Here is a 27,714-nt window from a genome sequence, read left to right as displayed (position 1 = left end):
ACAGAGACCTTCAGTGACTTGCCTCAGATCACAGAGCTATTTAAGTGTAGGGCTGGGACTTGGCATCCAAAGACTTGAGAGTGCATTCTCCAGTTTTCATGCTTCTCCATCCTGCTGACAGAATAATTAACCTGTGTGTCACAGCTGTAGTGGTGGAGAAATCAGGAAGTGGCTTACTGTGTGTGTAAATGTGTGATGTCAACATTTCATGATATTTAGTCACCACGTAAATGAATTTCTCTGGCTCTCACTGATGGATAAGGAGCTTGTTACCAAAGTCCTCCTATTTAATCATTTAGGTTTTGTCCCAAGGTCCTGGCAACCCCTGGCAACAATGACTTGCACATAGTAGATCCCAGGAATTATGTATCAAGTTGAAGGGCCCGGGAGCCCCTATCGCTGCAGGGTGAAATCCTGCTGCCCGAAATCAGTATCCACACACACAGTGTGGTAAATGCTGGGCCGCAACCCTAACATCCACCCAAACCCTTGTCCCCATCAATAGGATATACACGTTCATTTGTCACAGGATCTGAAATTTAGAACCACTGGTCTCGTTCATCTTAATGCAGTTTTCCCACAGCTCTGCACAGATAATGTCACTGGAGCTGAGCCCATGGGTGGCTCCTCAGTCCAACCTCAGTCCCTCCCCCAACAGTGGAGACAATCCTACCACTCAAGAGAATATAAATTCTGGTATGTATGGCCCTATCCCTAGGTACCATCTTAACTCTCTTTATCAAAATGGGCCATAGCTTGAATTTCCTACTTAACTGAATAGAGTTGTAAAATGAATCCTTTTAGATTTCTCGTAAGCAAAGGAAAAAAAAGGTTCTTCTAAACCTCTCATTTAAACTTCGCAGCAGCACTTCATTCAGGGGTGAGTAATCACTGCTCCTAACACTTGGTATAGGCTGTACTAAAATTGGTGAAACAAGAAGTTGTAGATTAAGTGCCTTGATCTGTTCACTTAAAAAAGCGCTGTAAAGATTAAAATGTAGTCTTTTTCACTTGCAGATCTGTCAGGGTATTCTGCACTGTTCTCCAAGTAGCAGAAAGGTAGAGAATGAGCAGGTGATGGCAGCAGCATCGAGCTATTACATACTGCTTGCGAACTGGCCCAGTGTTTGCTTTGCTTGTAGCCTTCTGAACAGATGAGGGATGAGTGACATGTACTGATTATCAAAAATGCCCACAAATAAACATTTACCTCTCACACTCCACGTTGCTGTGTAGTCACTCTAGAATTCAGCTGGCCCGACATGCTCTAGAGGGCACTGATGGCCTCTTCAGTGTCTCCAGAAGTATCCTTTGAGCCAAGTCAGCTTCTTCTTGTCACCTGCCAGCCTTAGATTTGTCCTGGTCTAAATCTTTCATGTAACCATCTCCAAATCTCTAAAAACAATCCTAGGCTAAACTCAGTTTCTTCCATTTCTCCCTTTATAGATATTGGTAAAAAGCCCCTAGTCCCACTCCTGTAAGTTTGTCCCCTCTCCTCCACCCACCACACTGCCACTGCCACAGGAACGACCTTTCTAAAAGATCACTACTTTCAATGGCTTCCTGTGTATCCGAATAGAATGTGTGGCCTTCTGTGATTTGGTCACGGTTATACCTCTGCATCCTGTTGCACATCTCTGCCTCCAACCGGGTGCTTCTGGGACCACGAATGTTTCAAGTTCCCCCGCACATGCTGTTACCCTCATCTGGGCCTCTGCTCAAGCCATCCTTCACTCCCCTTCATCTGTAAAAGTCCAGCTTTTTAAGTCTCAGCTTGAAGGATGCCTCCAGAAGCTTCATTTCCCTAGCACTTGACACAAGTAGACACTTGGTATGCAGAATGAACTTCTGCCAGCATTATTTCCTTTTTATTTTACAACTTGATGAAGTAGGCAATGTACCTCCAATTTACTGAAGAAGAAACAATCTCAAGTTTAGTGACTTATTCAATGTCGTCTGCTAAGAAGTGGCAGAGCAGGCTGGGTCGCCTGTTCAAGTCTAAGGATCTTTTTATTATGCCCCTTGTGTTTGAAAGAATTGGATTTTTACTTTTCCTCTGGATGTTTAAGATCTCTTTGAGTTCAATTCAACATAGAATTTTCCCTTTTTGCCCCTTTCCTCAAGACCAGCTGCCCCAACTCCTACAGATGACATCCAGATTGCTCACGTATCTTTGTTCACGTGTCCCTGCTTGCTCCTATCACCTACCCACTTGCACTCCTGGCTTCATTTGAATACAAGCATTTGTTTCAAGAACAAAAAAGGACATTGTCTGCATCATCTGAGCAGAGGCACACAGATACAAATATAGGCAAATATTGGCAGTCCAGCACAGCCAGAACTGAGGGGACATGGCAACCGAGAAATCCATGTAGGCTCTGCTGGAGTTTGCAGGATCTTTGGGACATCTAAGAGAGTTGTTAGGGATGAGGCCAGAGCTTTGGAGAGATTCAGGCTAGAGTTAAGGATTTACTATCATCAGTCTATTGTGGCTGTTGAAACCATGGCAGTGGATCAAGTTTTGTATTAGCATATTAACCTGAACTTCACCAGGCACATAAAGACATGCTGTCACCTACAAATGGTAGCTCCGAAGATGTCTCTGGTCACATGAGCAAATCACTGAATTGCAGATTCGCTAAGACAACCATGCCCTCTTACCATATGGGTTTTAGGGCTCACAAGTCTGACAGTTTCTGCACCTCTGTGAAGGGGGAAATTAAGCAGTTAAAAGGTAGACCTCACATTTGAACAGTAAAATTCATTCTGTTAATGCCTAGGAGAGTTACAGGCTACCGTTATGGTTTCAACCCTCCTCCCTCAATGAGTGTAGTTCTGAAATTGAAAATGCAAATGTGGTTGCTAACTCACCATTAAAGTAGAGTTTGTCTGGTTTTGTTTTTTTTTTTTTAAGCAATTTAAAGCTTAGCTGTTGGGTAACAGACCAGATCAACTTGCTTAACTTCTAAGCCAGTTTCCGTTTCTTTTTAGTGAAAAAGAAGCACTACTGTCTTCTGCCATAAGAACTTCTGAAGACAATGGAAAAAATTAGCTATAAAAGCTAAGCTCTCCTGACACAACTGTAGCAGGTAACCTTGATTTCTTTTTAAACTTTCCCCTTAAAAAGATACTGACCTTATCTGGAAGTGCAAATGAATTCACAATCCTTGAAGTGGAAGGAAAAACTATGGGGAGAGGCTCTACAGTGCAATGCCAGTGGCAGGCTGGGTGGCACAAGGAGTGTACACTCCTCACCCTGGAATCAACCAGGCCTGCCTGGACTCAAACCCAGATGGAGTCTCATTTGCCAGGCAACCCTGGACTTCCGAACCATCCTGAGCCAGTGTCTTCACCAGTAAAACATGGACACTACTACTTACATTCCAGTGTGGTAGTTAGGATTAACTATCAACTCTGTAAAGCTACTACTATGTTCTACCATAGCTCAGGCATCTGAATATTGGTTCTCTTTTCCAATTCCCAAATAAGTCAAACCAGCAGTTAAACCCAAGGAATGTGGCAAGGATCCTTCTGGGTTCCACTGTTTAGGGAACAGCTGTTTTCAGCCACAAGGAGAAATCTCTAGCTCTCATGGACATGTTCAACACATTCCTCCATCTATGAGCAAGCCTTTTAAACCAGAAAGATATTGAAAGCTTCTATGTACACACACATACATACGTGTACATATGCATACTCAAAGGGCAAAGCCAATCTCTGCTATTAGATGTCAGGATAGTGGTTATTTCTGCTGAGGGAAAGAACCAGGAGTTCCTGGGGTGTGGCTATTTTCTGTTTCTTGATCTGGGGGTGCTCACTGGTTGCATGCTAATTTGTTTGAAAAAATGAATCAAGATGATGTGTATGTGTAGGGTAGTCCAAAAGGTGTTCTTCAGCCCTTGTGTTTTTACCTGGAATTTAGTTGAGGCTGGGATTCACTGTGTACGGATCAAGAAAGGGTATCTTCCTACTAATTTGACACTGGGAGAACCTTTCTTTCCTCAGCTGGTCTAACTAATGTGAGGAAAGGAATTTAGAAGATTTTTCTGCATTGTTTCTATGGAAAGTCTTAGACAGGACAGTGGCAGGCTAATGTCACTCCCATGTGGCTAGGCAGCCCCACATGCTCAGGGGTGCCCTGGCACAAGGATAGAACAAATATCTGAGTCTAACACAGGCCACCATTCACCTCTTCTTCTCCCCAAACCCTTCCCAGCCTGCCCTACTCTCCCCCAAAATAAAAGAAAATAAGGGCAAAAGGGTCAAAGGCAGGAAACAGTGAAAGGACAAAAAAGAAACTGGGGCAAGAAGAAAAGGAAGAAAGAAGAGAGAGCTAAAGGCAACAGAGAATGAGGAAACAGGTGACGAGACACAGGAATTAAAAAGATGAGGCAGGAAAGGATGAAGAGGGGAATGCCAATAAAAAGGTAGAAAAAAAAATTTTTAAGTGTTTTCATAGGTCATTAGCAGTATCTATTTTAAACCCAGAAATGACAAATCAGGAGTAAGATGTAGTCTGTTCTATCAGGAAAGATTCCCCCTAATAGACCGTTCACGCCACCAGCCTTTAACCCTGAGAACCCAAGTTATTAAACCACTGCTGCCACAGAGCTGTGCAGCCCTGACACTGGCTTTCCCATGTGGGCCAGCACAACTCTGCCCGGGCTGCTACTCCCCCAGCGCCCCGCAGCAGCCCAGTCCCAAACACCTGCTTTGGAAAGGTCTCATGAACAAGCCAGAATCCAGGAAAACAGCAAGGTAAGTGAGAACGTATGGTGCCCTCTCCCCAAGCTCAGGAGTTCTGTGATCATCAGTCATCATCACACCCTAAGGCTCTGCTTATTAGCAAACTGCCATGGCATGCACTCCATCTAGAAGCTGGGGGAAACCAGCCTGCCATCCTAATATTCAGACCCGCTCCATGTGTTAATGGTTTTGTGGTATTTGGTTATGCTTTTTCTTTAAAAGTTCCTATTTGTTAGTTATAAACTGAGGTATTTACAGGTGAAATATTACAACACTAGAAATAGGGCCTCTCGTAGAGCTTCTGCTCCAAAAGCCACCGGCTTCTTTCCCATCGACTAGGAGGGGAGGGAGTGAGATATTGATGGAGAGGCCAAGGAAAGAATCAGCAAAGTCCATGCTCAGCAGGAAGATTCCTTTATAAGGGTGAATTTGATATTACACAGTTCGAAAGTGGAGCCTCAGCCACTGGGCCACGGGAGGCAGTAGGGGAGCAGGTCGAGAAGGATCAACACACTCCAGGGCTCACATCCCACTGACACTCATGCCGGGACGACTGCCACATGCCTCCCTGAAGCTCAACCCACCCACCCAGTTCCATCAACAACTGTGTTGTTTTTGATTCTTCCTTTTGGGCCACTGAAGATAAAATCCACACAATAGGATTTCGGCACAACAGTCTCTTTCCAGTCACAATAGAAACGGATGTCCAAGCTCTTGATGAGAACCAAAAGTGCCTTTGACTTCTCTTGCAAGGACTGAAGAGATAGAATTTTTTCTTTATGATCTGTTGAAATATTTATATGCACTTTAAAAAACAAAACAAAACAAAACTAAGAGTCCATTCTGAGCTCTGTTTCCCTGGAAGATTTCTCATGATCACCCAAAACAAAACTAAGAGTCCATTCTGAGCTCTGTTTCCCTGGAAGATTTCTCATGATCACCCCTCCAAAAGTTAGAGGGTCTTGGGTCTGGGAACAAAGAATTGAGACACTTTAAAATAAGCAATAAAAATCCTAGTGTGACACTCAAAAGCAGACTGTGGGCTGGAGGGGCTGGAGAGGGGGTAGGCAGCAGGTGCTCTGATTTAGGAGCAGGGTGCCCACCTTTTAGGAAAGCCTAGCAGTGACACAGACAGAAGCAACAACAAGCAGGAAACACGCCGGCGAAGGCCCATTTCCTTCTGTGCTCTTCCAGGTATAGGGGGTATCACGTCACCTGCATTTTGATTTCTCAGGGCTGACAACCCTACCCCTCAACCTCCACCCACTCTGGTGACCTGCACGCCAAGCTGGGTGATCTCTGACTGAAACAGGCTTCTGCTAAGAATTGGGATTCAATTCCCCTGAGGGCCCAAACACAATTCCCTTCAGGCTGTTCCAAGCAGGAAGCACCTGGGAAGCTCAGCCTAGGGGGGAAAGGCAAGGAACGCAGAGGCTTGGAAGGCTCAGGGAGAAGGAGCAAAAGTTACTAGCGATGCAGTGGCTTTGACTGGCTCGGCTTTGCCAGGGAAGACCTGCCGCCACTGCCACCTTACACCCAAGCTGGGGACAGACTGTCATAAGTCTTTGCAGCCAGCAGCAGCTTGAATACACACCAAGTTCCTTTCATATGTATATATGGGCATATATATATTTATATTTATTATTTTTAACTGTAATAAATGCAACAGATTCCGGTTCCTTTCCTTTTGCTATGAGCTGCTCGGTCCCCTGCCCCGAGGGGTTCACACCTTTGGGCCTGCTGCCAGGCTCCACTGGTTTGTCATCTGCCCCAGCCACCACCAGGGAAAGTGGCCTCAGGATGAGCAGAGGAGAGGTCACACACCACAAAAGGTGATCAGGAGGAGGGCTACCCCAACGAGATTTCTGTTTCTAACCCTGAGAACCTACGGAATTGTGAAGGACTTGGAGAGGGAGCTGGGGCTAAAGGTCACCAGGCTTTTTATTGCAGTTAAAGCAGACTCGGACAGGATGGTCCCAGCCCCGAGACGGGACGGCCCGGCGGTCATGGGAGCACTCATCACAGAAGCCCTGCCCGCAGGCCCGGCAGTGGTGCTTGGAAAGCTTGATGCTGAACTCCTTCCGGCAGTTGTGGCAGTGCAGGATCTCATGGTCCGGCACCCAGTACGCCGGCCTGGCCGCGTCCTTCACCAGACCTGCAGTGGGGAAGGGATGATGACAGGACACGCAAAACCTAATAACCCCGAGAGCCAACTGGCTCTCAATCCCAACTGCACAGAGAATCACCAGAACAAAACCAGATGCCCAGCCTTCACCCCATGCCATCCAGATCAAAGTCTTTGGGGTAGGGGTCCAGGCATTGATATTTATGTATCTATTAAGCTCTCCAGGTGATCCTAACGTCAGCTACATGAAGAACCACTGGGGTAACTACAGCCATGTCCAGACTCTGGGGTCAGACATACCTTTATTCAAACCTGAGTTCCACTGAACCCAAGTTAATTAGTAGCTAAAGGATTAAGAGAAGTTACTTACTTCTCAGGGCCTTAACTTACTCATCTCCAACAACCCCAATTCAAGACCTGTTCTGAGGATTACAAGAAATAACATCTGCAGTGCACTGGCCTGGGACTCAATGCCCAGTAAGTGAACGCTGCACTTGGTGAGCCACAGTTGGTGGGTTCTCTGTGCCAAGAGCAGCCCCTGCCCCTCCCAGTAACTCCTGAGGGCAGATGCAGCCTGAGCTTCAAGCCTGGGCAAATTGATCTATTCCTACACTCTTGAGTCAAAAGCTCATCATCTGCTCATTTTTGTGCACCCGCCATAGTGATTAAATTGGATCCAAGCAGTTTTCATCACCACCACCCAGGAATCTTTGGTTTCTCACCCAAAATGGGTTGAACTACCCCAAGTCTAAGCTCTCCACCCACTGCATCCCTGCATCCTGGTTATAAGTACCCCTAAACACATGGAGCTGAGTAGCCACCCTAAATCCTTAATGAATAATAATTTGGCTACTGCAGGGGTAACGTAGCCACAAATTCTTTGCTACTCTTCTTATTGAGAAAAGGGATGGTTCTGTGTCCCCTCCCTTGAATCAAGACAGGTTCTTTGACTGCTTTGACCAAGAGACTACAGTAGCAGTGACCATGTCCCAGTTTCCAGGCCTAAGAGACTGGTTGCTTCTACCTCCTGTCCTTGGAACTTTAGCTCTTGGAGCCCTGAAACCAGAGAATAACTGGAGGGGGAGGGGGCTCTCCTGAGCCCAAACTTCCAGCTGTCCTCCAGGCCACCCAGGATGTAAGCAAGGCCAGCATGGACCCTTGAAACCAGTCTGGCTGTCAGTGGAACAGCATCCAATAACTCTAGTCAGTGCCATTTAGAGCAGAATGGTTACCCAGTCAAACCCTTTCTGACTTCCAGATCCACAAAAGCCTAAGATACGATAAAATATGGTTGTATTTTAAGCTGCTACACTGATGGTAATATGTTGTGCAGCAATAGATGGCATATAATAGGATGGCCTCCAGGAATAAACATGAAATCACTAAGGCATTCAGCAGAAGTCATAAGCACACATTTTTAATGGATTCCTTGCTGCCCACCTCAATATAGGTCAGCAAGCCTTGGACAAAATGATAGCCCAGGGAACTCTGAAACCCCTCATCCCACATACACTATACTCAAGAGAAGCACTGCCAAGCCCACCTAGGGGTATGTCGATGGCTGTCACCACAGCTCCCAGAGTGTTCTGCACAGCCTCGCCCACCTTCCGAGCAATCAGTGTTCCACCTTCCTCATCCGCCTGTGCCTCAGCAACATCTGTAAACAAATGATAAAAGAGGAGCCGTCGCCCCTTAGTCCAATGGAAATTGAAAACCCAGAGCACTTCTGGATTTTTCTCCCAGGGTACTGATGTGCTGTCCTGCAAACAGTTGCAAGCCCAGACCCTGAAACTGGGTGCCATCTCTTAGTCCTTTACTCACAACCCTCTACTTTAAACCCCCTATAAAAAAAGGCTATTTTATAACCTGCCTTATTAGGTAAGCCAGAAAGGTGCTGGGAGCATCATCTAGAACCCTCTTCAGAGAAAAGACTCAGTCTGAGCCATCTCTGGCAAAGTCTGCTGCCTTTTCAGAACTCAGCTGCTATGTGGCTATCTCCTTCCCTCCAAAACACTTTTACAGTTTAGAGCACAGGAAACGTTCAGCTCCACTAAGGAACAGCACCTACAGGATTCTAAAAAAGAGCTTAGGGAGTGACGGGCCTTGGCTCTCAGAAGAGTGATGTGGTTAGGAACATGGCTGGGGCATGTGTCCCAGGGAGTCCAGTTCCCAGCACCCAGTGCCAAGGAGAGAGGCTCTCCCCCTCTACCCTTGCAGCTCACGGGCCCCACGTTACCTAACTGGACATTCCTGGCTTCGTAGCAGTTGTCACACACCCGCACAGGCGCAGGGCCCCAGCCCCGCTCGGGCACTGGCCGGGTCTTGGATGAACAGCTGTCACAGAAGCCCTCCCCACAGGCCCGGCAGTGATGTTTGGTGTCGTTATCTTTAAAGGATGTCGCACACTTGTTGCAGCTCTGTTCCAACCCCAAAACAAAGCAGAGAGGCAGGTATCGTTTACGTCTGCTCAGCTGAGAAAGTCAGCGAGACCCAGGAAGAGGACCATGGAACCATCCTGGAATAGCGGGACCCCGACAGTCCTAACAGAAGGGCTCTAAGATCTCCAGCCACATGGAATGCCCCTGCTGAAGCACAGCTGGATTATCATTTTCTTCCAAGAAGTGCCCTGAAGGGCCCTTCAAATCTCCTCTCAAGGACTGGCTGAGTCACAGGGTTCCCAGAAGGGACTGTGCTAATTCTAGCCAGAACAGTTAGGAGAATTCATTTTCTTCACAGCTTCTTGAAAGAGCCTCTGGAAAGCTCTAGTTGCAGAGGCAACTAGAAACTATGGGAGGTAGGTTTTAGATCAAAAACTTTCTAGTAATAAGTGTGGAAAGGAAGCCTGGTGAAGAGTGAGTTTCCTAACACAAAGAGCTTGGACCAAAGCTGGGCACTCCTTTGCTGTAGGTGCTATAGAGATTTACATGCCCAGCTGTAGATGAGGCTAAGTGACCTCCTAAGATCTTTTTTCCTCCATGAGGTCTCTGACCAATACTAATCAGCCCTGACAGGTAAGGAAACTAAAACCCACCATGGAGAAATAAGACAAAGGGAAGTCAGTGGGCAAAGAGGAAACTCGCTGCCTCAGTGTATCCCACCTGGAAGCTAGTTTTACTGGAGGAAGTATTCCATTCCTCCCTCACAGAACAAGCTTAGCACTAGGGCGAAGTGGCACCAGCAGGATGGGCCATGTGAGGGATGTTGGGGGCACCCTGCTACCCCATACCAAAATCTGAGAGTTGGGCCTCCAGTACGCAGGGGCGATCTGATCTGTCAGCCAGGAAGTCACAGCCTTGGTGGGCCCAAGGCTAAGCTCAGACACCGACTGAGCCATGAAGTTCATCCCGTCCAACAGGCGCTGGGCAGCATTGTTGTTGTCCTTCAGGAATCCATCGGTCTGAAATGAAAATGCGGGCTCCCATCATGCTCTGAGTGGAAGCGGGGAAAGGACGGAGGGACAGGGAGGGAGGTGAATGACACACTCACCACGGCCCATTCAGAATCACACACCCCCTTGGCAGAGAAGTTTGGGGTCAGACCAGGAATCTTCTGGCTTCTAGGCAATCCCACACCCAACCAGTCATCACTGATTTATTCTCTTCAGAGGCTAACCTTAATTCTAAGCTTTTCCACACACATGAATAACTGAATGATACAAGAGAAAGAAGAAAAATAAAACAGCTCTTACTCCAGGCCACACATGCACAATCTCAGTCCGCACCACCGTATCCACAGGATCTTGGTTCCCAAACCAGTACTGCCGGCTGCGATAGACCACGCCACAGTTAGGACATTCGATTACATACCTGCAAGGAAGGCAAATAAATACTGTTACCCAGCCACATGCCTCTGGGGACAAACACCAAAAGACCTTTAGCCACGTCATTTAAACTCACCCAGACCAGGCATATTTTGCAAGACCCATCCAGGGGGAGTCAGTGGAAGCAGATGTTTTGGGCACTACGCTGACTTCCTTGCCTCTCTCATAGCAGGCCTGAAACACAGAGCACTCTGCGAGCTTTTTATGTGAACACCAGATCCCATGGCCTCTTTATGTCCCCCATCCAGCCCTCCACCCTGCAAACCAGCTGAGGCTTTAAAGACTCCAAGTTTAGTATGTCAGAAGAAAGTTCACATATCTAAAGAAGCCAGTGCCCTGAATGTTAATGAACTGAGTATGCGCCATCCCAGGCCCCAAAAGTGAGCTCTAAATTATACATCTGTCACAGACAGTTGAGAAAACCATCAAAACTGGTTTCCTGAAGAGCACTTCTGCTCCTGAGAATGAAAAGTCAACTTACATGACCCTTACACAGAAGCTCAACAGAAAAATGAGAATATAAGCTTCTAAAAAAATAAACAAAGGGGCCCCAGCAACGAAGACACGTGAGTTCTTTTAGTTAGAGTAGGGGAGAAGTTGCAGAGAGATCAATTTGAATGTCTGTGCCTGTTTGGATATATTATGTCCCCCAAAACACTATTATCTTTGACGTAATCTTGTGTGGGCAGACATATTAGTGTTGATTAGATGGTAATTCTTTGATTGAGTGTTTCCATGGAGATGCGACCCACCCAACTGTAGGTGATAACTCTGATTAGATAATTTCCATGGAGGTGTGGCCCCACCCATACAGCGTGGGCCTTGATTAGTTCACTGGAGCCCTATAAAAGCTCAGACAGAAGGAGCAAGCTTGCCACAGCCAAGAGGGACACTTTGAAGAACGCACAGGAACTGAAAGAGGAGCTGCAGATGAGATACATTTTGGAGATGGCCTTTGAAAGCAGACTTTCACTCCATAGAAGCTAAGAGAGGACAAATGCCCCGAGAGCAACTGAGAGTGACATTTTGGAAAGAGAAGCTGAAGCCTCGAGATGAATGTCCCAGGAGAAAGCCATTTTGAAACCAGAACTCTGGAGCAGACGCCAGCCACACGCCTTCCCATCTAACAGGTTTGCCGGATGCCATTGGCCATCCTTCAGTGAAGGTACCCCCCTTACCTTGGACACTTTATGGCCTTAAGACTGTAACTTTGTAACCAAATAAACCCCATTTATAAAAGCCAATCCATCTCTGGTGTTTTGCATTCCGGCAGCATTAGCAAACTAGAACAATGTCAAATACTTTTGGATGCAGCAAAGCACAGCATCAAGCTGGTCTTGCCAAAGGGAGAGAGTGCAACCAGCAAGCCAGGTGCTGAAGCAGGGGAGAAGCTCAGGGTACTCACCTTGCAGGTGTAAACTCGGTTGTCATACTGGTGGGTGTATCTGCAGCGGCTCTTGGCTTCATGTGGCACTCCTTCTTTCCCATGATTCATGCTGTTCTTACATCCAGCCCTGGGTGAGGCCCAAAAGCTAACAATGAAGCGGCTACAAGGAGCCAGTGCCACATACGCACAGGAATCTGACCCTGAGCCAGGCATGGGCTAAAACTAGACCAGGGTTATTAACTGGGCTCCAGATGCTGAGCACTGAAAGTGTTGGTTCACCCAGAAACCCACATGCCTCAGCTTCACTTGCAATCAACAGCACTACAGAGGCAGAGCATCTATCACCCTTGGAGGAGGAAAAAGGGGAGAAAGAGAAATCTCTTCTTGGAAAAAACTACCTGGTTGCTCTAAGGCCCTCTGCAGGAATGGAGGAGCCAGAAGACACCAACAACTTGATAAGAGATGAAACCTGAATGGCTCTAGTGAAACTCAAACATTCAAACAGGATGAGGTGGAAAGTTTAACCAGAGCAAGCTGCCAAGGTGCAACACAAAAACCAACTGCCAAAATTTCACAATGCATTAAGGGGAGGCTGAAGCAGAACAAGAAAACCTTCTAGTGAGGTCTGCCATCCTGAAACAGAGAAACAGAGATTGGGAACTTAAAAAGAATTTAACTATGATAAAAGGGAAAATTCTGGCAACCCTGGTGAAGCTCTGTTAGAATGGAAAAGCAGTGACACAACAGGGCCCTACATCCCTTCTGCTGGGCTCACAGGGCAAGCAAAAGAGGGATGGTCAAGTCACAGTGGTAACTAATATCCCTCTCCCCTTTCTAACTGAACTCTCCAAAATAATCCTCAGTTCTCTGTAGTTCAGAGTGGATAATCTGAGAGCCAAGTCTTTTTTAACAAAGCTCAGAGGTAATACTGTATCCAGCAGGTAATAGTGTATCCAGGGTTCAATGTCAAAGGCTAATCAGTCCATTCATTAAGCTCAGGTCTCCTCCTTTCCATGAGCAAATGACACAGGCAGTAGTCCTGATGAAAGTAAAGACAGCTCAGTGGCAAAGAGGTGAGGGGGCAGGGTAGTCACAAGAGATGAGACTGCAATCTGACCCTGACACAGCACACTGAAGTTCCCTGGGGTCCAACAGACAAGTCATCAGACTGTGGTTTAACAGCCATCAATAGTACAGGCCAAGTTCAAACCAATCCAGTGATCTTCAAAGTGAGGTTCAAACCAGCAACATCAGCATCATCTGGAAATTTATCAGAAATACAATTTCCCAGGCCCTGCTGAATCAGAAACTCTGGGGTGGGGCCCAACAATCTGTTTTAACAAGCCCTTCAGGCTTTTCTGGTGCATCCTGATCCCTGGGTCAGCAGCACAGGGAATCCCTGGGAGCCTGTTAGAAATGCAGAATCTCAGGCTCCACCCCAGGCCTACTGAATCATAATCTGCATTTTAACAAAACCCCAAGAGGATGCATGTGCAGATGAGTTTGGAGAAGCACTGCTCTAATTCAGTGTCTCAACCCAGACTACACATTAGATATACCTGAGAAATCTTTGAAAAATATTGTTGCTTAGACCCTAACCCAGACCCACTAAACCAGAGGTCTAGGCCTCAGCAATTTTGAAAGTTCCCTGGATAATTGTAGTGCAAAGAGGCACAGTGGAAAGAATCACCAAGGATCAATGCTTACTGCAGAGCTTTGCACACACTGGGCACTCAAATATTAGTTGAATAAATTGAATGACTATGGATAAACACAAAAAGAAACCCAGAAAAAAACACAGAAATGCAAGCCACCCAAAGTTTTCTGCCATAAAAACTGCCCAAACTAGAAGCCAGTCAATTTCACATCTCAACCAGGTTGGAATTTTCAGAAAATTCCTCATAACCAGGTGTCCTCTGAGCTCTGAGTTCTTGCTCCTCAAAGTGTGATCCCCAGACATCAGCATCACCTCAGAATTTGTTATAAATGCACTATCTCAGCCCCATTCCCATCTTCAAAATCAGAACTTGTAATTCAACCAAACCAGGTGATTTGCATGCACACTGCAGTCTGAGAAGTGCCACTCTAAACTCGTTTCCCAAGGTTGGGGGAGGGGAAGCTTGCCTCACTTACCCACAGCTGAGGCACAAGGAGGAGCAGGTGAAGTACTCATCTGGAAAAAAGGAGCTGTGTGCCATCTGGTCATCAGGGATCTCACCACTGAAGCGGTCGCTCAGGGCCTGTGGAGGCGGGAAGGCAACACTTGAAAGCACTCAGCAGGGCAACTTCCACTACTTGCCTTTTGAGGATCCCCACTGCTGGCATATTTCTCACTGGCTCCACCGCTGGAAGAGGGAACCTAATGACATCTGCTCCTTACCCACAACCTCTTGGTCCAACTTGCATCAACCCTCACCACAGGAAATCTGAGACAGAGCCGGCCCATTTCCCTAAGAGGTCAGAAGTAAGTAGAGAAAGTTACTGTTCTCTCGTAAATACTTTGGATGTTATAAACACCTTACACATGCAATCTTTTTTCCAAGACTATCACAGATATTGACTAATGCCAATCTCATCTTTGTGAAGCTGGCACAAAGAAACCAAGACTGGGGAGGGTACCTTGTGTGTACGTTAGGGACAAAGCCGAGAAGTGAGCTGGGAGTTTCCTGGACACCATCCCAATTCTAACCCAAGTGCTCATTTGGCATTTACTAGGCTACAGAACTATCTCAGCATAGAAAAAACATCACCTGCCAGAAAACAAGGAAGAATTATTATAGTGTCTGGCAGTCGTTTATCAACTCTACTAACCTAAAAGATAAGAAATGGCCCAAATAAATGCCAAGGAGAAAAAGTATTTGCTGAAGCAAACTGCAAAATTTATGTTGAAAGGCAGCTTCCATTTCTAATCCTGTTTTCACCCACTATTTTATATGGAAAGTATTCTCAGGCCTGATTTTTCCTTCTAGGCCTTAGTCATATGCAGTGGGAAAAGTTATATAAATTAAACAGAAATGGGCTTTCCAGCTTTTAAAAAATCAATAAATGCAGGCAGTTCCAAGCTTCTAACTTTCAGTCTCCCAGTTTGAGGCAGCCAGACACCATTCAGGGAAGAGAAGGGAAAAAAAGCTAAAACAAAGGGACAATATGTTACTTCCTTTAGTAAAAGAGCATTAGAAATTTTAAGATGAATTTTGAGAAAAGGCAGATTAGGTTTTAAACAAGCTGTGAGAAGAGTTTCACTTAATAAGAACATGTTTGTTAAGGTTCCTTTTTTCAATGAAATCTTAACACCAGGAGCTGAAACTCAGATGCCTACACGGGCAGGTGGTATCAGTGTTGAGGCATAAGATAAACTAAACTAGTGGCAAGGAGTGTGTCAAACTGACGGCATTCAATTTCAGCTTCTGAAAGGATCAGGTGCATGCCCAGAAAACACTATCAGCCGGAAACGGCAGACCAAGTTGCAATCCTTGACTTAGACCAATTAAAAAAATGATCTGACAAATAATAGTGCATGTAAGTCTTGTCCTCCTTTGGGGTAATTTTGTAAAACTTAACTTAGTGAAAACCGTAAGATTTTGAAAAAGAGAATATGAAATAATATATATACATGAATATTAATAAAAATGAATGAGAAGCAGGGCAGGGTAATCACTCAGGACCCTACATGGTCCTCCTTTCTCCTAGTTCTAAATGTGACCCATTCTTCAGGGACTTTTTTGGTTTCACTTCCTTCACAAAGCCTTCCCAACTACTCCTGACCACTCTACTTTCTGCCTTCTCTGCACTCCTACTGTACTCAATATCTGTAGTAGGTATCGAGTAATTAGGTAATGATATTAAGCCCTCCTCACCTTGGAACTGGCCCCAGGCCTCATGCCGCTTCCACAGGCCCTCTCAAATTTAAGGCAACTACTCCCTAACCAGCCAAATTGTTAGTAAAGGCTTAAGGCTGTGTTTTTCAAACAAGTGCGTGCATAACTCTCTGGGAATACCTAATGGGAAAATAATGCATCAATATACTAAAAGATTGGGGGTGAGGGCATTTTATATAAATGTATAAAAAAACAAACATGGTTATATGTAGTATAATCAAGAACTTGGCTGGTCTTTGTCCCTATTTCCTGGGAGACATCCTCTAAATCTTTGAAAGACAGAGGAGTGCTTTTATTATTCATGGTGGGCCCCAGAGCACGCCTGAATAGTTTATGCTAATGAGATGACTCAGGGTTGGGGCTCTGAGCCACATCACAGCCTCCCCAACTTCCCCAACCTCCCCAACCTCCCCAACGTCTGGGTGGGGGGCTGCGATTGAGTTTAACCAGATGGGCACGGATCCCATCCATCATGCCTATGTAAGAGACCCCAATAAAAACTCATGGGCTCCAGTGAGTGTGACACTCCTGAGGACATGAAAGCTTTGATTTGAAACCCTCCCAGACCTCACCCTATGTGTCTCTTATTTGTATCCCTTTTGCTATAATAAAACTTTAAATCATAAGTGTAGCTCTTTCTTGAGTTCTGTGAACATCATCATTCTAGTAAATTATCAAACCCAAGGGGGTTGTGGGAACCCATAAATTTCTAGCCAGTTGATCAGAAGTGCAGGTAGCCTGGGCCTCCAAACTTGTGGCTGGTGTCTGAAGGACAATCCTATAGAGGATAGCCCTTAACCTGTCCTAACTCTGGATAGTTAGTCAGAATTGAATGTTAGAAGTATGTGAAATCACCAATAACCCAATAAAGAATGGGCAAAAGACTTGAAAAGGCATTTCTCCAAAGAAATTTTACAAAAAGCACATGAAAAGATGCCCAATATCATTGGCCATTAGGGAAATGCAAATCAAAATCACAATGGGATACCTTTTCACACCCACTAGAATGCTATGATTAAAAAAAAAAAAAAAGGAAAATTACAAGTGTTAGAGAAGATCTGGAGAAATAGGAACACTCAGTCATTACTGGTGGGAATGTAAAATGGTGCAGTTGCTATGGAAGACAGTTTGGTGGTTCCTCAGAAAGGTAAATATAGAATTACCATAAGACCCAGCAATCCCTCTTGTAGGTATATACCCAAAAGATTTTAAAGCAGGGACTTAAACAGATATTTGCACACCAATGCTCAGAGCAGCATTATTCACAATTGCCAAAAGACAGAAGCAACCCAAGTATCCATTAACAATTGAATGGATTAAAAAAAATGGATATATACATACAACGTTATTCAGCTAAAAAAAGGAATGACGTTCTGATAATGAGACAACATGGATGAACCTTGAAGACATGTTAAGCGATCATGTCTTGAACATGTTGAGTAACGCAAGATCTCACTGATATGAAATAATTAGAATTAGCAAATCCATAGAATCAGAAACTAGAATATAGGTTACCAGGGGCCAGGCTGGGGATAAGGAATGGGGAGTTAATACTTAAATTCTGCAGCTTCTATTTGGAGTGATAGAAAAGTTTTGATAATGGATGGAAACGATGGTAGCACAATATTGTGAACATAATTAACTGTACTGAATTATACATTTGAGTATGACTCAGAGGAAATTTTAGGCTGTATATATGTTGCTAGAATTTATTTTTTTAAATCCTTGGAACTGTTCAACACAGTGAACCCTAAAGTAAACCATGGACTATATACTCAATAGTATAATTATAAAAATGTTTTTTTCATCAATTGTAACAAATGTACTACACTAAAGCAAGGTGTTAATAACAGGGTGGTATATGGGAACTTGAGTATTCTATGCATGATTTTTTTTCTGTAAAACTACAACTTCTCTAATAAAAAAAAAAAGACAGGAAAAAAAGAAAATAATAATCAGGGATAGGAACAAAGGAAAAATAAAGAAGTGGATGAAATCACTTGCAATATATTATGAAACTAAATAGAAAATTTGTATAAATAAAACATGAGAGCCTTCTCCAACTTATTACAGCTTGTAGTTGGCAGCTTGGCGCTCTCAGTGCCTCTATTTCTTTATTTATAAAATGGGTGTGGCTAGTAGTACCTTCCTTAATAGGTATCTTCATGGATTACACTGTGAGGATCGAATGAGGTAACTCATATAGGGCACTTTGCAAAGAATGAGAGTTCAGAAAATGTTAGCTACCATTATTAACATCATTTTTATTGTTTTTAATGCTGAGAATTTTCTTATTTTTTTCCTCAGACATGACACTCTTGCTATCTAATTCATGTATACTGAGGAGTTAAGAATCCCTCTCCTTCTGATTATAGGTCATTGGTGTTCATGGCTGCTTGCATTTGTGGGGGAATATTTAGCCGCAAGAAGACGCGGCTAATATCTCTAAAGAGGTGATAGGGAAAGTAAGAGAAAAAAAAAAAGAGGAAATAACTAAGGAATGTATAAACCATCAAAGAAGATATAGGGAAAACCAAAGAAGAGATTTTGCCTCAGAGTTTTTTCTTTTAAATAGGTAACCTAAATACAGGTTTTCCATAGGACAAATAATGTTAAATTTAACATGAATTTAACAGCTGTAGAAATATAAAGTTCTAGCCAAATAACAGTGACAACAAAAGGTTTTTTCTGTTCTAAGCCCAAGTGGCCTGGTTTACTAGTCTGATACTTCTTCAGAGAAATGGGGGGCATTTCTAACTATCTCAAGGCGTGGCGCAAAACAGTCTGTGGCCTGATTTGCTATGGTACACATGCCCATGGAATGTCCATCATTCCTTGCCCTAGACAAATTAACCACTGGCTGACGTTGACCCAGGCAACAGTAACCTCTATGACATCACAAAGAGAAGAACTCCTAGACAAACCAGCCCCAGATGCACCTCACTTCCCTCACAAGTCATTATTGAAGAGTTGGCAGTTAGTAATAATCAGACCTTGACAAGCTTCAGTAGGCCTTCAAGAATCAAGAGTATGGGAAAATAACAGCAACTCTTAAACAAGCAAACAAACAAACAAATATTAGTGTGTTTTAGATGCTAGGGAGAAATTGTCTTTAATCTACAACCTGATTTTTCTTCCCCAATGTAAACACTACCAACTGATCCATACAATTTCCCTGTTCAAAAATTCCAAATCTTACGTCATTCCAGAGTTTCTTGAGCTCTCCTCCTCCTGAGGTCCCAAAGCTGGCAGAGAAAGGCAGGAAGGGCCTCTCCTGAGAAAGCCTGGGAAAGCATTTGAGGTAAGTCTGGAAAAGGTTGCCTGGAGACGAGGTGATCTTGAACGTTAGTTGCCTTAGCAACAGTATGGCTCTTTCTATTGTATCTATAAGGTTAGCTCCAATCATCAAGGGCTAATACTGAATTTTCTGGTTCAAAATGGGTTACTAATGCAATCAGTAATAGCTACTTTGCCACAAAACATCCTAATATTATAAATATTTAATATATGCTTCCTGACAGTGATGGAATTAGAAAGTCAAGAATGTGTACAGAGATCAGAGGCTGAAGAAGGTATTATCTAAAACTTATTTGAATTCAACTATAAAATAGTTTTCCCAGTTACTCAGAACTGTAAGTTCAGACAACCATAGTAAAATCACTATTAAATATGAACTTGAGCATCTGCTTGCTTTAAAACGTTTATCTGTTCAGGGAGGGTATGATCTGCTGGTGGGTATCTGGGCTCTTGCAAATGAGCAAAGGAGTGAGTGGTTAGAAGTGAAAAACACCCCAGCTGGAAGAAAGGACTGGAGCCTGGATGGCAGGCAGGTAGCTGAATGGCAAGAAAAGTGATCCATTGTCTCTCTTTCTCTTTCTCTCTCCCTCTCTCTCTCTCTCTCTCTCTCACACACACACACACACACACACACACATTCTCTACAAACTCTTCATTCCTTCTCATTAATCATATTTATAAATCCACATTTGTTGTTCAATAAGCACTTGGGCTCCTTTTGACTCTGAAAGGGCTACACCAATTAGATGGAACCTTATAAATAAGATATTGCTAATAACTTTTTTTAAGCATACTAAAGGCATTAAAAAGAATGAGGCATGTATTTTGTACTAATATACCATGTTAACCAGATGCATAATTAGGTGGAAAAAAATCAGATGTAAAATAGTATGAGTGGTATGATCCCATTTATGAAGGGAAAAAAGGTTAAATATAAATAATGTACACCTTGTTATATATAACACCAGAAATTTCTAGATGCATATACAAGAAACTACTATCAGTGTTTATTTGAAGAGTAAGAAGAGGAGATCAGGGAAGAGAAAAGGACTTCATTTCTCTATGATCCCATTTATTTAGGGAGAAAAAACACATACGTTATATACATATGCTTACATATATGTTTATGCAGCACAGAAAATTTCTAGAAGCATATAAAAGAATAATGGCTATCTCTAAAGGGTGAGGAGGGAAGGTGAGGGAAGGAAAGGGGACTTAACTTGTACCTTACACATTTCTGTACTACTTGAATTCCTTATCATAAACAGGCATTGCTTTTATAATTTAAAAAATGACATCAGTTTTTTTAAATTAAAATAATCAGTCACTAAATACCACTTATGGGAATGCCCCATCTACAGACAATTGGCAATATGTGTCAAAAACCTTTAAAAATGGTCATATCCTCTGATCTTAGAAGTGGAATAACTATTGAGAAGGAATATAGCAAAGGCTTAAAAGCAACAGTTCAAGTGCTCAGCCACTTAATAGATGAGTTACTTCAGGCAAATTAAACTCTCTATGCCTCAGTTTCCTTACTGCCCAGTTCACAGGGCTGGTACAGGATTACATGAATTAAAAATATAAAGTGCAAGGAGCAGTGCCTGGCATATAGTGGGAAATCATAAATATTGGCCAGGAGTAATAGTGGGAGTAGTAATTTATACTAAAGAAACAGGAAGAATGTGGATACATATCTTTCTGTACATGGAGAACAGAACAGGGGGGAAAACAGAAACCATTATTAAATAAGGCTGGAATTATAAAATGCAAAAACTGATCCATCCAGCAACATCATTAAATATCAGGGAAATGTAAATCAAGACCACAGTGAGATACCATTTCACACCCACTAGAATGGCTACTATTAAAAATACAGAAAATAGCACCTGTTGGAGAGGAGATGGAAAAAGAGCACTGTTGGTGGGAACGTAAAATGATGCAGCCACTACGAAAAGCAGCTTGGCTGTTCTTCAGAAAGTTAAGTACAGAATTACACATATGACCTGGCAATCCCACTACCAGGTATATACCCAAAAGAATTGAAAGCAGGGACTCGGATAGATATTTGCACACCGATGTTCACAGCAGCATTATTCATAATTAACAAAAGATAGAAGCAACCCAAGTGCCCATCAACTGATAAATGGATAAGCAAAATGTGGCATAGTCATACAATGGAATATTATTTAGCCATAAAAAGGAATGGAGTTCTGATTCATGCAACTTGAAGACATGCAACTTGAGTCAAACGAATCAGACACAAAAGGACAAATATTGTATGATCTCACCGATACGAAATAATTAAAATAAGCAAATTCATAGAGTCAGAAACTAGAATATATTACAGGGTGAGGGTGGAAGTAGGGAATGGGGAGTTAAGGCTTAATTGCTGCAGAATTTTTGTTTAGGGTGATGGAAAGGTTTTGGTAACAGACAGTAGTGATGATAGCACAGCATTGTAAAAGTAACTGACACCAGTGAATTATATACTAGAATGTGGTTAAAAGGGGAAATTTTAGGTTGCATATATTTTACTAGAATAAAAATTAAAAAAAACAGGACTGTACAACACAACGAACTATAATAGAAACTATGAACTACCGTTAATAGTACAGTTATATTTTTTATCAAAAGATACCACACAAATGCAAAGTGTTAATAATGGGGTAGTATATGGGAACTCTGTGTTTTCTGCATGATTTTTCTGTAAACCTACAACTTCTCTAATTAAAAAAATTTTTAGAAAAAAGACATAGAAAAAAACAAGGCTAGAAGTAGTACATGTCAAAAATGACCCACCCATCAACATCGTTAGCCATTAGGAAAATGCAAATCAAAGCGAGATACCACCTCACACCCACTAGAAAGGCTACTATTAAAAAAAGGAAAATTAATAAGTGCTGACAACGATGTGAAGAAATAGGAACCCTCATAAATTGTTGGTGAGTATGTAAAATGGAAACCAGTTTGGCAGGTCCTCAAAAAGTTAAACAGAGAACTACCATATGACCCGGCAATCCCACTTCTATGCATATACTCCCAAAATTGAAAGCAGGGACTCAGATTTTATACACCAATGTTCATAGCAACAATATTTACAAAAGGTAGAAGCAATCCAAATGTCCACCAGCAGATGAATGGATAAACAAAATATAGTATATGCCTACAATGGAATATTACTCAGCCTTAAAAAGGAATGAAGTTCTGATACTATCACTCATACTGAGTGATATGTCAGACACAAAGGGACAGATTTGTATGATACCACTTATAAAAAATAGGTAGAATAAGCAAACTCATAGAGATAGAAAATAGAGTAGAGACGCTGGGAGATGGAGAGTTAATGTATAATGGATATTGCGGTCGGGGTTACTGCTTCTGGGGGGAGAGGCGGCCGGTAGCTGAGCCCTCAGCTCTCGGGGCTGCTTAAAGGGTACCGGCGGCGGGGGCTCTTTCCCGGAGGCGAGGGGGAGGCGGAGGACTTGGCCGGGTCCTCGGCGGGAGGCGTGCAAGGTGTGGAGGGCGGCGATAAGGACAAGACACTCTTCATCCAGTAGGAGTATGCGCCAAAGAGAGTTTATTCAGGGGTGATCACAGGTTATATAGGCTGGTAAGAAGGGTAGGGCTGGAGAAGAGGTGAAGTAGCCTTAAATGGCAATACTGAAGGAAGAGGGGCTAGGATTGGTTCTGAGAGGACGCAGGAGCCGTTGCAGCGGGCGGGGGTTGTTCTGGCCACGGTGCATGCGCGCTGGCGGTGGCAGGAGTGGCCTTGGCACAAGGGAGTGTGTGGGCAAGATAAGGAAGTGAGGAAAGGGCGGTTGGGAGAAAGGCGGTTTCCTCCGGCAAGCCTCCCCTGCCCGTGACATTTTGGGTGAGGAAAAGGGAGCTGCCCTGACCTCGCTCCTCAGGCTCGGGGGGGCTGCAGAGGGCACTAACGCCCGTACCTACTACCCTCCCCAGGGGGTGATATCAGGTCCCCTGGCCCAGGCCTGGCAAGCCGAGGTACAAGCTCAGCTACCCGCAATTCCCCTTTCTTTTCTAATTAGAGGAAGAGGCTTTACCGGAGAGGCCCGCTAAGGGTGAGGGAAGGGGGAGGTCAGGGAAGGGAAAAAGGGGTTGACGGTGGCTCGGTGAGGCTGGAGCTCAGTGTTGGTGTGGTGCCCGGGCGCTTGACAATGGCTTCGCTGCAGCGGGCTGGGCGAAGGTGAGGGGTTTAAAGTTCAGGGGCTCAGAGAAGCTGGAACTCGAGGCGAGAGCGATGTTCAGGTGATTGAGAAGGGCCTCGCGGTCGGCGGGTTGACCGGTGGCGTTGAGGTCGCGGAGGGTTGGCTGTCATCTTGGAGTGGGGGGCGTCAGAGGTGGCGAGTCGCTGATACTGGATTTGCACGAACGAGGAAAAAATGGCATCCGTTTGTTTCCTTACAAGCTGGACAATTTTGCGGATGAGGCAGGGTCCTTGCAGGCGAGGAAACGGGAAGCTGGAGAGGCGTCCGGGCGAGCGGGCGACCTGCCGAACTGTTGTGTGGAGACGCTCCTCACACGGGGCACCAGTTGCGGTCGGGGTTACTGCTTCTGGGGGGAGAGGCGGCCGGTAGCTGAGCCCTCAGCTCTCGGGGCTGCTTAAAGGGTACCGGCGGCGGGGGCTCTTTCCCGGAGGCGAGGGGGAGGCGGAGGACTTGGCCGGGTCCTCGGCGGGAGGCGTGCAAGGTGTGGAGGGCGGCGATAAGGACAAGACACTCTTCATCCAGTAGGAGTATGCGCCAAAGAGAGTTTATTCAGGGGTGATCACAGGTTATATAGGCTGGTAAGAAGGGTAGGGCTGGAGAAGAGGTGAAGTAGCCTTAAATGGCAATACTGAAGGAAGAGGGGCTAGGATTGGTTCTGAGAGGACGCAGGAGCCGTTGCAGCGGGCGGGGGTTGTTCTGGCCACGGTGCATGCGCGCTGGCGGTGGCAGGAGTGGCCTTGGCACAAGGGAGTGTGTGGGCAAGATAAGGAAGTGAGGAAAGGGCGGTTGGGAGAAAGGCGGTTTCCTCCGGCAAGCCTCCCCTGCCCGTGACATTTTGGGTGAGGAAAAGGGAGCTGCCCTGACCTCGCTCCTCAGGCTCGGGGGGGCTGCAGAGGGCACTAACGCCCGTACCTACTACCCTCCCCAGGGGGTGATATCAGGTCCCCTGGCCCAGGCCTGGCAAGCCGAGGTACAAGCTCAGCTACCCGCAATTCCCCTTTCTTTTCTAATTAGAGGAAGAGGCTTTACCGGAGAGGCCCGCTAAGGGTGAGGGAAGGGGGAGGTCAGGGAAGGGAAAAAGGGGTTGACGGTGGCTCGGTGAGGCTGGAGCTCAGTGTTGGTGTGGTGCCCGGGCGCTTGACAATGGCTTCGCTGCAGCGGGCTGGGCGAAGGTGAGGGGTTTAAAGTTCAGGGGCTCAGAGAAGCTGGAACTCGAGGCGAGAGCGATGTTCAGGTGATTGAGAAGGGCCTCGCGGTCGGCGGGTTGACCGGTGGCGTTGAGGTCGCGGAGGGTTGGCTGTCATCTTGGAGTGGGGGGCGTCAGAGGTGGCGAGTCGCTGATACTGGATTTGCACGAACGAGGAAAAAATGGCATCCGTTTGTTTCCTTACAAGCTGGACAATTTTGCGGATGAGGCAGGGTCCTTGCAGGCGAGGAAACGGGAAGCTGGAGAGGCGTCCGGGCGAGCGGGCGACCTGCCGAACTGTTGTGTGGAGACGCTCCTCACACGGGGCACCAGTTGCGGTCGGGGTTACTGCTTCTGGGGGGAGAGGCGGCCGGTAGCTGAGCCCTCAGCTCTCGGGGCTGCTTAAAGGGTACCGGCGGCGGGGGCTCTTTCCCGGAGGCGAGGGGGAGGCGGAGGACTTGGCCGGGTCCTCGGCGGGAGGCGTGCAAGGTGTGGAGGGCGGCGATAAGGACAAGACACTCTTCATCCAGTAGGAGTATGCGCCAAAGAGAGTTTATTCAGGGGTGATCACAGGTTATATAGGCTGGTAAGAAGGGTAGGGCTGGAGAAGAGGTGAAGTAGCCTTAAATGGCAATACTGAAGGAAGAGGGGCTAGGATTGGTTCTGAGAGGACGCAGGAGCCGTTGCAGCGGGCGGGGGTTGTTCTGGCCACGGTGCATGCGCGCTGGCGGTGGCAGGAGTGGCCTTGGCACAAGGGAGTGTGTGGGCAAGATAAGGAAGTGAGGAAAGGGCGGTTGGGAGAAAGGCGGTTTCCTCCGGCAAGCCTCCCCTGCCCGTGACATTTTGGGTGAGGAAAAGGGAGCTGCCCTGACCTCGCTCCTCAGGCTCGGGGGGGCTGCAGAGGGCACTAACGCCCGTACCTACTACCCTCCCCAGGGGGTGATATCAGGTCCCCTGGCCCAGGCCTGGCAAGCCGAGGTACAAGCTCAGCTACCCGCAGGATATAGGGTTTCTATTTGGGGTAATGGAAAATGAAAAGTTCTGGTAATGATGGTGATGAGAAAGTCCAACCGTAATTAATCACACTGGATGGTATGCTTGAGAGTACTTGAGAAAGGAAAGTTTAGATTGTACATAAGTTCCCACAATTAAAAAATTATACATCCAGATCCCACCCCAACCAAGAGGATGGAGTGAGAAGCTTCTGGGCTCTATCACCCCCCAGAATCTCTAAACAACCCACAAAAACTGGCAGAAACATCTTTGGAAAAGTTCCAGAAAAACAATTAAAGGATTGCAGTAACAGAGTGAGTGCTGAATCAAGAAAAAGGCATCTTAAAAGTCATAGGATCTCGTGGCATCCAGCTGGCCCTTCTCCATTCCCCTCACCAGCTCAGAACAGAGCCAGCCCACACTTCCAGTGCAAACCCCTGTTCCTGGTTCCAGAGGAGCAGAGTAACCTTCTTGCACATACCAGGAGTATATATGTCTGGCCCAACCTGTCTGGTGGCAGCCTGAGGGACAGAACCAGGACATCTGTCGCAAGCTCACGTTCCATCAGGTTGAAGGCAGCTCATAGAGCTCTCATACAGAATGCTGTAGGAAAGTAGCCAAGCCATGCTGCCTGGGGTAAGGGACTGATGAGTATAGGACATACAGTGCAGTGCTTGAAACCATTAGGAAACTGTTTCCTAGGAAAGAGGGGACATTTGTGACATTTGTATCCATGTAAACGGGGGAGTTCCTAGGGCCACATGCACATGCCCAAGACAAGAAACATGCACAGAAAGGACCAGAGAGGGACCTACAATTTGGTCTCAAGCTATTCTCTAAACTCATTGTATGGAAAAGCTCTGAAGGAAAGCACTCAAATAGGTCAGTGTGCAAACTAGGAAGGGTGTTTTCTTTTTTCCCTTTTATTTACTTTTGTGATCTCCAAGCACTCAAGCAAACCTCTGTCATAAAACTAGCTGGATTTAAGATTAAAGAACAGATGCCTCAGAGTCAAAATCCCAGCAATAACAGTTTAAAATATCAAAGTGTCCAGGTTTCAACAAAAGATTACAAAACGTACAAAGAAACAGAAAGTGATGGTCCAGGCAAAGGAGAAAATTAAACCATTAGAAACCATCAATGAGGAGAACCAGATGGACTTTTAAAATGGTACTAAATATGCTAAAAAAGCTAAAGGAAAACATGGACAAAGAACTAAATGAAATCAAGAAAACAATAGATGAACACAAAGGGAATATCAATAGAGAGCTAGAAATAATGAAAATAAACCAAACAGAGCTGAAGACCACAGTAACAGAAATTTAAAATTCCTTAGAGGGGCTCAACAGTAGATTGGAGCTGGCAGAAGAATCAGTGAACTTGAAGATAAGACAACTGAAATCATCTAAGGAGCAGAAAGAGGAAAGAAAAAAGAAAAGTGAACAGAGCCTGAAGAACCTATGGGACACTATCAAGTGTACCAATATATAATTGGTGGCAATTCCAGAAGGAGAAGAAAGGGGCAAAGAGAATATTCAAAGAAATAATGTCTGAAAACTTCCTAAATTTAACAGGAGATCTGAATTGTACACATCCAACATGGTTAACAAACACGTAACAGGATAAACAAACCCAAATGGACCAATGCTGTGCCATATTAGAATCAAACTGTCAAATGCCAAAGATAAAGAGAGAATTCTGAAATTTGCAAGACAGAAGCAATGTGGCACTCATAAGGGAGTTGCAACAAGATTAAATTCTGATTTCTCATCAGAAACCATGGATGCAAGAAGGCACTGGGATGATATATTTAAAGTGCTGGAAGCAAAAAAATTGCCACACAAGAATTCTGTATCTGGCAAAACTGTCTTTCAAAAATGGGAGAGGAGCACTTTCAGAGGCAGACCTAGGATGCTTGTTCCAGAGTATGGGGAGTACAGGCGGAGCCCGAGGCCTGATGAGGGATTACAGGCCAGCAGAGCCCCTGATGCGACCACCTGCAGGTCACTGCTGCCATGGCCCTGTTCCTGGTGTACTGAATTCGGTGTCGGCC

At 45.2% G+C, this 27,714-nt stretch overlaps 1 protein-coding gene across 1 annotated transcript in view; it reads right to left on the bottom strand.

The window, feature by feature from the left end:
* Positions 1-5,112: 5,112 nt before the first annotated feature.
* Positions 5,113-27,714, bottom strand: part of ZFYVE1 (zinc finger FYVE-type containing 1) — a 79,735-nt gene continuing 57,133 nt past the window's right edge. The window contains exons 5-12 of the mRNA XM_037832370.1: positions 14,212-14,318; positions 12,097-12,205; positions 10,768-10,865; positions 10,560-10,677; positions 10,098-10,268; positions 9,108-9,288; positions 8,415-8,528; positions 5,113-6,901 (exon numbers count right to left, since the gene is read on the bottom strand). Coding sequence (XP_037688298.1) covers positions 6,669-6,901; positions 8,415-8,528; positions 9,108-9,288; positions 10,098-10,268; positions 10,560-10,677; positions 10,768-10,865; positions 12,097-12,205; positions 14,212-14,318 — 1,131 coding nt within the window. The 3' untranslated portion in view covers positions 5,113-6,668. The remainder of the gene's footprint in view (positions 6,902-8,414; positions 8,529-9,107; positions 9,289-10,097; positions 10,269-10,559; positions 10,678-10,767; positions 10,866-12,096; positions 12,206-14,211; positions 14,319-27,714) is intronic.

Source organism: Choloepus didactylus, chromosome 4 (assembly GCF_015220235.1).
Source record: "Choloepus didactylus isolate mChoDid1 chromosome 4, mChoDid1.pri, whole genome shotgun sequence".
In the NCBI taxonomy this organism is placed as follows: domain Eukaryota; kingdom Metazoa; phylum Chordata; class Mammalia; order Pilosa; family Megalonychidae; genus Choloepus; species Choloepus didactylus.
This window is presented reverse-complemented; position numbering and strand designations above follow the sequence as displayed.